The sequence below is a fragment of the Oryzias latipes genome, chromosome 17 (genome assembly GCF_002234675.1).
Source record: "Oryzias latipes chromosome 17, ASM223467v1".
NCBI lineage: Eukaryota > Metazoa > Chordata > Actinopteri > Beloniformes > Adrianichthyidae > Oryzias > Oryzias latipes.
The window spans coordinates 16135135-16146439 of NC_019875.2; the positions used below are offsets into that span (position 1 = coordinate 16135135).

At 36.4% G+C, this 11305-nt stretch overlaps 1 protein-coding gene and 1 long non-coding RNA gene across 3 annotated transcripts; one reads left to right on the forward strand and one right to left on the reverse strand.

Annotated features, from left to right (window-relative positions):
- The first annotated feature begins 3780 nt into the window (after positions 1–3780).
- LOC110016850 lies at positions 3781–5596 on the forward strand. The gene is made up of 2 exons (XR_002292169.2): positions 3781–4209; positions 4308–5596. It is a non-coding gene; the product is annotated as an uncharacterized LOC110016850 (long non-coding RNA).
- A 1731-nt stretch (positions 5597–7327) lies between these two features.
- LOC101154807 (angiopoietin-related protein 3-like) lies at positions 7328–10600 on the reverse strand. 2 transcript variants are annotated; one of them, XM_020710904.2, is made up of 4 exons: positions 10478–10600; positions 10005–10397; positions 9658–9768; positions 7328–8178 (listed from the first exon to the last, which is right to left on the reverse strand). In XM_020710904.2, exons 2-4 carry the CDS (start codon positions 10380–10382, stop codon positions 8020–8022), a joined length of 648 nt encoding a protein of 215 aa, XP_020566563.1. In that variant the 5' UTR covers positions 10383–10397; positions 10478–10600; the 3' UTR covers positions 7328–8019. The 2 variants fall into 2 exon arrangements, with proteins under 2 accessions (XP_020566563.1, XP_004079039.1); XM_004078991.4 differs by having other exon boundaries at positions 10005–10599.
- Between the last annotated feature and the right edge of the window lie 705 nt (positions 10601–11305).

Consider the following 11305-nt stretch of genomic DNA (forward strand, 5'->3'; position numbering starts at 1 on the left):
TAGAATTGTAGTTTACAATACTAGGGATTGTGATACAGCTTGTGATCTTCAATGAAAATACACAGTTTTATTGCATTTTTGTTTTTCATCAATGTCAGAGATTTAAAATATAAACTGATTTCTTTAAAAAATGTATTGAATAACGGTTTGTTTTTTAAGAATCTGCACTTGTGAATGAAAAATTTACCAGATATTAACAAGGTATTGAATGTCAAATCAAATAGATTATCACCAGAAACTACTCCAAATAATATACTGTGCTTTTGTAAGTGAATAGAAATAGGGAAGGGAAACTTTGAAGAGCACCAAAAAAAGAAATCCTCCCAAAAACTGTAAACATACATACATTCAAAAAACAAATGATCAAGTGTTTCAATATTTGTATCACAAAAAGAACAGTTATTCTCTGGAAAACCAAAACGTATGTGTAACAGTTCTTTGCATGGATAGACTGCGTTCATTATTTTAAAATGGATTTCTTTGTATTTTGGGAAAATTGGATATTTAATGAACTGAGACCTCAACTTGCTTATTTCCTCTCCTGTGTAATGCTGTGACATAGAATGATTTTTGTCAGATGTTGGAAACAGTTCTCTAACAAATAAGGATCGTATAAATGAGTTTGGAAGTTTTGAATTAACCGGTCGACCATCAAACAACAGAGAGGGAAGCTGAACTTGAACATTTTGAACCAAACTGGAGGACATTTGGATCAAAGTCTGAGGGATTGCTTTGATCACATTGTTATATTGTTTTCTATCATTTAATTTAAACTTACTGGAAAAAGTTTCAAATGAGATAATGTTTCCATTGTCATTCATAATATGTAGTAATGACCAAATGCCGTTATCAAACCAATTTTTGTAAAATATAGATTTGTTTCTGCATAACACATACCGACAGTTCCATATGGGAGTATTGTGTGGACTAAAGTTATGTTTGTATATGAGTTTCCAGTACAGTAACACCTGCTGATGATAAGTAGAAAGTTTAATAGGAAGTTTTCTGTAATCAAAGTCACATTTTAGAAGCAACTCAATGCCCCCTAGATGAGAGAAGATGTTTGAAGGAATATGAAACCACATATTTCTTTCATTTTGCAGAAAAGACCTAAGCCAATTTATTTTAATCATACCATCCAAACTTTCAAAGTCTATGGCTTTAAGTCCACCTGCACTGTAATCCTGAATTATTGTTCCTTTTTTTATGTAATGGGTTTTGTTTTTCCAGATGAAGTTGAAATTGGCCTGGTTTATTGCTTTCCTTGCAGATTTAGGAATTGGGAGTGAATATGCTGGATAAATGAATCTGGATAAACATTCTAATTTAGTTAAAAACACTCTGCCCAGAATAGAAATGTCTCGCTGTGACCACATGTTTAAATTGACTTTACATTTTTCTAAAGTTTTCCATAAGTTCATTTCCTCCATTGTTTTGCTGTCTTTGCTGATATGAACACCAAGATATTTCACAACAGTCCTAACAGGAATGTTATGAAGAACTGACTGATCAGAATGGTGAACTGGTAATAATTCACATTTGCTAAGATTTAGTTTTAAACCAGATGCTTTAGAGAAGAAATCCACGGTCTGAATGATGTCAGGTATTTGATGACTGTCCTTCATGAATATGGCCGTGTCGTCTGCCAACTGAGTGATGGCTAACTGTTCTCCCAGAACACTAAGTTTACTGAAACCAGAGTTTTTAATAAGTATTGATAACATTTCTGTTGCTGTTATAAAAAGTAACGGTGAAATTGGACAACCTTGTTTAATTCCTTTGTTAATTAAAAACCTGGGAGAAATGCCATTTGGTAAAATAACTACACTGTTTGTATCATTATAGATTGTTTGAACAAAACTTATGAAATTAGGTCCAAATCCAAATATTTCTAAAGTCTGAAACATAAATTTGTGTTCAACCGTGTCAAAGGCTTTGAAGAAATCCAAAAATAAAATGAAGCCATCATCCTCAATTAATTGATTATAGTCAATCAGATCAAGAACTAACCGGATATTATTGTGAATTGAACGTCCTTTTAAGAATCCTGATTGTGTGTCTGAGATGATCTGATTCAGTCCTGTTTTTAATCTAGATGCATAAATGTTGGTTAAAATTTTATAATCACTATTAAGGAGGGATATTGGCCTCAAATTATCAATTAGTCTGGCGTCTTTCCCAGGTTTAGGAATCAGGGTGATGACGCCCTGCTTCATGGTAGTTGGAAGGATGTTCAACTCAGAAATTTCCTTTATGACCAACAGAAACTGCTCTTTCAAGTGATCCCAGAAATGTCTGTAAAAGTTAATAGTAAGCCCATCAGATCCTGGAGATTTATCTAAAGCTAAACTTCTCATGGCTTTTTCTGCTTCTTCCAGAGTGATTTCTGCTTCACACACTTGTTTAAAGTTTTCATCCACTTTAGGAGTCAAATCCTTGATGTAATTAAAGAAGCAATCAGCATCCTGAGATGAATAAGAGGAAGAGTACAACCCGCTGTAAAACTGGAAAATTTCTCTCTTAATTTCCTCCGTATTTGTACTTTCCCTGCCATTAATTACTAATTTGTTAACAGCATTTTTCTCTTGTCGCCTTTTTTCTAGTCTACAGAAGTAAGCCGAACTTTTCTCTCCCTCTTCAACCCATTTAGCTCTGGATCTAATAAAAGCACCTTTGGCTTTAGAGACGTACATGTTATCCAGCGAGGTTTGCAATAATGAAAGTCTCTGTTTCTCACCTTCACTCAATAGAGATTTACAACAAATAGAGTTAATTTCTCTGATAATTTCCATTTCTTTTTGTTTTCCATCTTTACTCAATCTTTTGCTGTGAGTTATGGAAATCTGTCTTGCTTTGAATTTAAAAAATTCCCATTTGTCCCTCTGAGTGGTAAACTGTCTGTCTTTAGTTATCTTTTGGATTTCATTTATAATCGCTTGAGAATAAACTTCATCCTCTAATAGACTAGAGTTGAACTTCCAGTAACCTTTGTTTATAGGATTATTGCGAGGTTGAATAATAAGTTTAATCATAGAATGATCAGAAGTAAACAGTGTTACAAACGCCCCCTCCTGCAGATGAAATGTCCCGTTTCAGCATAAAACAATAAAGAGGAATGAAAATAGTGTTTTATATTAGCCTTGGAACGTTGAAAATGCCAAAAAAAAAGTGCTCTTCCTTTTGTGTGACGGAAGCGTCACACAGACGTAGAGTCTTGTCTTTGGTGAAGAAAGGATTCAAGCGAACAGCTGCAGGGACACCGACGACGGCTTCATCGGGCTGCAGAGATCCTGCAAACCAACCATCAATAAATAAAACTTTAATGAATCGTAAATCAAACAAATGACCTTCCAGACATTTGGAACGTTATCAATAAACATTCAGCTCACCTGTTCAACAAAGTTTAGTCGGTCTTCTCTGCGGCTGCACGGCGTTCACCTGCTGCTCTGCATGCTCACTTCCACTGTAATCTCCTAAAATTACGAGTTTTTTTCTCCTAAATTTACGAGTTTTTATCTCCTAAATTAACGAGTTTTTATCTCCTAAATTTACGAGATAAAATCTCGTAATTTTACTTTTTTTTTTTTTTTGGTGGCTCTATTTTTTTATTTATTTTTTGGTGGCCCTAATACTCCGTCGTACTCCGTCGTAGTTTTCTACAATGTTTTTTTCATTTTTATTTTTTAAGTTTTGGTTTCTGAAATTTTGTTTTGTTTTCCAAATTTTAATTCTACTTTTTAACTTTTTTTTTAATTGTTAAAATTTTAAAATCTTAAAATTGTTTTTTGTATCGAGTGATTTGTTGGATGATTTGCACTTCAGGGCCACCGTAGTTTTCAGCGCACGTCTCTGTTAACAATGAGCCCTACCGTCAGACATGAGGCACAGCGCTCCCGAGCCTCACCTGGAGTTTCCGCTCAGTTTGTGATCGCACAACACTCAAATTTGGCGATTTTAATCTCAGAAACTGTGGAGAGCGTGTTGATTTGACTGAAAATGCATATTTAACACAGATCAGTGGGAAAAAATATTTACTTAATTTACCTTTTTCTATTTTATCAGAATTATGACAGGTGACCGCACGTCACTGCATGGTAAAGAACAAAAGGCTCTGATGTCATTCTGCTGACCAGACTGTGGTTCATGAAGTCAAACAGCACTGGGGTCCTTGAAGCGGGGTTGAAGAGCTCCCCTCCCATCTTTTGGAAGGTATTGCCCCGAAAAGCCAGAAAGTTTTCCCTTTGTAATTTGCATGGATGTTCAGGACTTGTAGCATTTATGTGTTTTCCTCTTAATTGAATTCCTAGGCAGCACAGAGGAATTGATGGAGTGAGGCGTGATGGACTAACTATCTGCTGAGGAGGAGATTGCAGTTCAAGATCAAAGGGCAGGTCAAGCCCCACCCCTCAAAAAAGGGCTGATATGAAGGAAACCCTCCTTTCAACTTTGTACCAATACATTACTTGTAATTGAAATAAGAGATTTTTTTTCTGCACCACACTAATGAACGTTTTTTCAACCTTCAATCTATTGTATTTTTTTTTTTACTTCCATTCAAGTTTCTACAAAACCGCTCCCGAAATATTTCAGTGCTCAAACCTGTGCTGAAGGCACTTCTCTTTTTTACTAAAATGGTTGGTCTTTGATTTGTATGTCCAACATCTTTAAATGAAACACTGACTTATTAAACTCATTTAACTAATGTGCTACGCATATCCAAATCCTTTGTCAGTGCCGGCTGCATCAAAATTGTAGCAGGACAAGAGTAAAATGACAAGTTATCTTAAATTAAGGGTAAATGACATGAGAAAATAAGAATATTAGAAGTGTGGAGTGATATGTCTGTTTATTAGTATGTTAGCTGCAGGATGGGTGCAGTCCTTCACACGTTACTTTATTCAGTCAGGATGACAAGTAGGGAAGTTGGTAGCGGATGATCTTCTCTGATATCTTCAGCATTGAAGCTTCTGCTGCTCTTCTTCAGTTTGATAAGAGAACCAGACTGTGATGCAGTTGGACTGGTGGAGCGGTTGGTTGCCAGCAGTTCTATTAATAATAATTTTTACATTTATCTCAGTCTATTGTTATTACCCATTAACATTTCATGGAAGCTCGATGAGATGACATCTTCAATCTGAGTGAACTCTAGTTTGATTAGAAACTGTCATTTGTGAACCGTCAGCAGATCTGGTCAATTCTCAAGAAAAAACACACTAATCATTTCATCTTTTAGATCCATTAAAAAAACCAGCAGCTCTCAAGTGCTTCAGGCGTCCAGCCATCAACCGTTTCAGGCATCCTTCCTCCCACCACCTCACCAACCAATCTCTTTAGCACTTCAGCCTCAAATGCCAACATTTTACTATCATGGTAGATTATTATTTTTCTGTACAGGTAGCAAAAACTATATGTTTTCAGATATTCCTAGGCATCACTACTTTTATTTAAGAAAGAACTGTTAACATAAAGAATTTTTTTATCCGCCACAAATGTTTCTCCAAAGAAGAAATGTGAAAATACAAAGAATTTCATCTGTTGGTCATTGTTACAGTTTTTCTTCAAATCTTTAATAAGAAATAATAAAAAAAAAAAAAAATTAAAATGGGTTATACATTACTTTTTATATATCGGTAGACACATTTAACTACACATATGGATAAATATACTCTTGTGGAAACATCAGACTCACTTTTGTCATGTATAAACATGTTTAAACATTTCAATCTTATTCCCCAATACACACAAATGTATCCCCACACCATTCAAATTGTATCCATAAATATTTACAGCTATATCACAGTTTATTTATGTTCTGTATATGTAAATATTAAATAAAAATGATATTTATATATTTGTTCTTAAACTCTTTTATGTTTGGAAATTGTTTTTACTGTAAACTGGTTCATTTTCATTTGGTTGTTTTGACTGTATTAATATTTTGTTTGTGTGATCAAGGTAATTTAATTTGTGAATAAATCTTTTTTTTTTAAAGTGAATGTAAGGTTGATTTGTAATTATTCCCCCAAACTTTGATGCAATAAGATAAATATTGTAAAATCAGTTCATAATTCAAGTGTGGAGAGATTTGTGGTCCAGTGCCAGTTTAACTTTATTTAAAACTAGGATGCTTCTAGACAATTTAGCTTGCAGGTATCCAACCTGTGCCTTTCAGTTTAGTTTGTCATTAAAAATAACCCCAAAAAATGCTTATATTTAAAGAAACTCAAGTATTGATACTATAGTTTTGTTTTTCGTTAAAATTTTAGATGTAACTTCAATTTATCGTATCAGATAAATGGAGGCACAATGTCACCAGTCCACAGGTAAAAACAACTCTAAAGTCTTACAGTCTTTCATATTTTCAATGTAAAAGTAACCATTGATGCAGATAAGGATTTTTAACATTCTTGAAAAGCTAATAGACTTTGCAGGCCTGTGGGTAAATCTATGTTAAAAGAATAGACAGACAATATTTTGTGTGCATTTATTGGTAAATGGTAAATGGCGTATACTTATATAGCGCCTTTCTTCCTACAAGGACAAAGCGCTTTACAGAGCAGACCCATTCACCCAGTCACACACACATTCACACACTGGTGGCGGCTCTGCTGCCAAACACAGGCGCCCGCCTACCACCAGAGGCAAGGTGGGGTTCAGGGTCTTGCCCAAGGACACTTCGACTCATGGGCGTGCAAGGCGGGAATCGAACCTGCAATCTTACGATCATGGGTCGACTGCCCTACCGCTGCACAACGGCCGCCCCCTATTGTAACATTAAAAGGAACAACCTACAACAAAAAGGAAATTGTGGCCTTAAATATCTAATTCTCAGTTTTTCCTCAAATAGAGGTGCATGGATGATTTGGGGTACTTTGTGGCCACACTAATATATTAAAATATGGACATGTTTCCCCAAAGTAAGTGCCCAAATCCAAATTTGTATTCAGTACAATAGTACCATCTAACATGCAAACTAAAAATTAATGTGGTGTTCTTTAATTTCTGTTTTTATTGTTTTAATGTCAAAAGTTTTAATTTTTTTATTTAATATACTTTTACTGCAGCTTTCACTTGACCCTTCACTCTTCAGTTTGTCACTATGCCAACAGCAGTGACCTTAGACTTGTGTATGGTTGGGTCAAGGTCACAAGCAAATCAACAACCCTGCAGCTTATAGTCCAACAGCTCATAAAGACTGGAATTCTCCACCATTCTGTTGAAGCTACTGAAGCCTGAGAGCAGAAATATCCTCAAGAAGATTTGAATGACCCGAGTGACTCAGAACCAGCGTGTGGAAAGATTTTCACAAATGTTGTAGACAAATTTCTCTCTGAACTCATCAGAATTTATTACGTAATCGGAGACGACTTCTACTCAAAGCTTTGGATAGCAATCGAGGGTCTACATTTTCTCAAAAAAAAGTTTCACAAACATCAGTTGGAAAGAACCAAATATCAAATTTTTGGGGTTAAAATCAGTAAAAAACAGCATTACTAAAAGATAAAACTGGATTTTGGTTCAGAACATGGTGATTGTGTCCTTTGTCTTTTCTAAAAGTTGAGCTTTGTATTTCCAAAGATTTAGCTAATCATCAAAACGCTTTTTCAGATAAATACACTGACCAAAAATATAAACACAACACTTTTGATATTGCTCCCATTTTTTTATGGTATGAACTCAAAGATGTGAAACATTTTCCACATACACAAAATAACCAGTTCTCTGAAATATTGTTCACAAATCTGTCTAAATCTGTAAAAGTGAGCACTTCTCCTTTGCCAAGACAATCCATCCCACCTCGCAGGTGTGCCATATCAAGATGCTGATTGGACAGCATGATTATTGCTCAGGTGTGCCTTAGACTGGCCACAAGAAAAGGCCACTCTGAAATCTTCAATAATTAAAAGTACAATTCGGCTGTCTTGATGTTGCTTTTTTTTTATTTAAAAAAAAAATACAAGAAACCACTGAAAAGGACACCTGACCAACTGAATATTTTTTGTAAAACCGTTCTGCATTTCAAGACTTTTTCCTGTCCCTCTTGTTGCTCAGTTCTCTCTTTGGTGCACCGTCCATCCTACTAGTCCCGCTGGAGGCGACTGGGGACAAGGTTGGAACTTCAGAATTCAAGACGTCCTTCTTTTTGAAGATGTTCTGGACTGAAGTGTCGTTTGTTAGCTGAGAAAAGACGAACTAAATCAGTGAAAACAACTCAATAACCATCATGAAATTAAAGAACAGAATTCAGTCAATGTAGGGCCTTAACCATGTAAAGTGTTTGAGACTTAGTTTTGGTGTTAATTTTGCTGGAAGGACAATTTCACAACAGCAGAGTTATCTGAAAAAATATTTAAGCACAAATGTTTACTTCGAACATTCTGTTTAAAAAAGATGTGAAGAAGCAAGCAGTTTCAGATCATCATTAGCCTTGGTTTGGTTTATGACAGTAAGCACAACATTTAAGTTCCATATTTGAAATATTAGCTTCAACATTTGCATTGAAAGTAAAACAAAAGGTAAAAAATGTAGAACGTTTATTAAAAAAAAGAAAAGGAAAATCCATAAGTTGATGGTTCTGTGCAAGTTTCAAATTGCATCTAAACAAAAACAAGCAGCAACTATCAAGATAGTGACTTTATATTTTAAAGGAGTTCTTCATTTCATGGAAAAATTCAGTGCAGTTGTAAACATGTTTTCATTATCAAAAGATTACATTGATTTTAATTTGCTGACATTTTAAAGCCTCTCTATTTTAACCCATTTAGAGTAGTCTTGCTGTGATAGCATGCAACCATTTAAAAACATTGATTTGACAGAAAATATGAAAATTCTGCCTTGAAGCCAAACAAAAATGAGGTTGCTCTAACTGCAGGAGAAATTGTATGTGTTATATTAAAGCACCCACAATGTTAGATCCTTTTGTTTACCTTAAAGTTTTACTCCGGTCATCTTTGAATCCATTTTAAAATCGTTCTGGATGATCTTTTAATTATGTTTATCTCTTTTTTGGCGAAAAAAGAAAAAGGGTCGTTTTCTAGGACATAGTTTTTGCAGAGCAGCAGTGGTTCATCAGAAAGTTGCCTCTGAGATGCAGGAAGGACTGTGAGTGCAGAGCAACCCCGCCTCCCCTTCCCCTCTGATTTAGTGAGAGCTCTCTGCTCTCCTGCTAGCTTGCAGCCCCTCATACCCAAACCTTATATTAATGGTGAGCAATATTGGGGCTATCCAGTTGTTCAGTTTTCAGCCAGAGACCAGCTCAGGTAAACAAAGACATTTGTCAAGAAGTGGATCCATAAGAAGAGCGAAGCCGGGAACTTGTTGCCTGCTGTTGTAGGTCCTATACCCCACCAACAAGCTTTTTCAACAGCATTTTTTTGTCTGCTCCTGTTTCACAACGGTTTGCATAAAGAAATACTCAGAAATGCTTAGTTTTCTTAATATATGTCTTCCATCATCAGAAAAATACAACAAGAACATGTTAAAAACCACCAAAAACATGATTTTAATTGAAGTAGGTATTTAACACACAGTCTTATCAGCGTTTATTGTTTTGTCGGAAACATTTTTGATAGTTTCCAAGTGGGAAATGAATTCCAGTTGAAGAATTTTCTCATTGAAGAACATACTAATTATGTTAGGAAGGTTTGGAAAACGTACCTTATCCTCCAGAATCTTGATCTTTATTCTCTGGTCAAAGAGTTGGTCACTTTGTTCCTTCATAGCCTCCAGCAGCTGCGTGATACTCTCTTCCTGGCTGTGGATAACACTCTTTGCAGGGAGAAAATTGTATGTATTAGAATTAGTTTTGTTGCTGCTATATTAATTCAACTCAAATATAGATTTAAGAGCAGTTATGATTTGGACTTTAACAATGCTGATAAATTTATTTCATTATATTTCAAAGTGGATTGTTCTGTTTCAGTTTTAGTATTTAACATTGCACGATCAAAATGATCCTTTAGAAGCAATTCAAACAGATTTTTCTCTAACCTTAGGTCACTCACCCTCAGGCTGTTGATCTCTGCTACCTGCATGTCCGTCATCAGCCCCAGCGACTGCCTGCTCAGTTTCTCCTCCAGCCTGTCAACCTTGCTCTGGAGTTGATCCCTCTCCTGCAAAATACTCTGCATCTTGGAGCTGCTCTCCTCTGACAAATACATGAACTCTTCAGTGTGGGTGGTCAGCACCATCATCTTCTTTTTCAGCTCCTCTTCCTCCTCTTCAATTTTGCTGGTCAGTATTGACAGCTGGCTGAAAGAGCGGTCATAGTTACTTAGCTTCTTGAAGATATCGTTTATCTGTCCTTTTGTCTTCTGCACGAAGTCCCGCATTCTCTGGCCTAGCTGCAGAAGGCCGTTTGCCAGGGCAGCGAGGTCTTCCATGGGAGCAAAGCGAGACTGGGGTGCAGGAAAAGCCTTTTTGTTAAAGACGGCAGGGATGCAGGACCCAGCCAGGAGTAAAAACAACAAAAACCTACTTGGCTTCATCTTGATATTTTGCTTCCCCAGATGTGTGTCTCAAATGTAAAGGTAACAGCTGGCTGCAGACAGCCTCCTGTTTGACTGGATCAAGAGCAGACCCACAACTTCATGAAATGCGTGGAATTAAGTCAATTATTAACCGGATATGATCACTGCTGAGTAAGTGAACCAATGACAGTTTTGGCCCCCAGCTGTCAAGGACCATATTATTTACACAATTATTGTTTCTTACTCTGCAACTTGAGCAAAAATTTCACCTAAATTTGCACACACCTAGTTCCAGTGAAAATTTTTTTTGGGCACAGTGAACATGAAAAGATGATATCACAAGTAAAACCATCCAAAAAACCAATGGGGCCAAGTACTTTTACCAGGCTCAACACCCCTCCCACCCCTAAAAAAAACAAACAAACAAGAAATGTAACCAAAACACACTTGTTGGGGATGTACAACCAGAGTTTTAAAATTATTATTGGATAGGCACAGGACCTACAGCTCAGTGGCCATTATGTGGCAAAGTGTGACATTTACAGATTTTTTAACATTTTTTTACGATATGGAAAAAGGAATCACAATCAAATTCCTGCCTTTAAATTCAATGAAGATTTTGTATCCGCATTCCAGACGTTGCGCCGGCCCGCCTCCCCCTTGTTCTCCTCCTGGCCTTTGGTTCGGCACGGTCCGTTTTAACCACCATGAGCGTCTGGGCTCTGGGGTCAATTCCCTCGGTCGAAGGTCATCACCAGCATGCAAGATGCCCCCGCCCCAGAGCCCAACCGCCAAAAACTTTGACTGTTTATGCTTCACAGTTGAATGCTTCAAAA

Coding starts and splice junctions, on each gene's coding strand:
- LOC101154807 (XM_004078991.4), bottom strand. CDS start 10,487: ATGAAGCCAAGTAGGTTTTTGTTGTTTTTACTCCTGGCTGGGTCCTGC. Junction 9,769..10,004: donor CAGAGATCAACAGCCTGAGG/GTGAGTGACCTA, acceptor CTCCCTGCAAAG/AGTGTTATCCACAGCCAGGA. Junction 8,179..9,657: donor TCAAGATTCTGGAGGATAAG/GTACGTTTTCCA, acceptor GTCTTTTCTCAG/CTAACAAACGACACTTCAGT.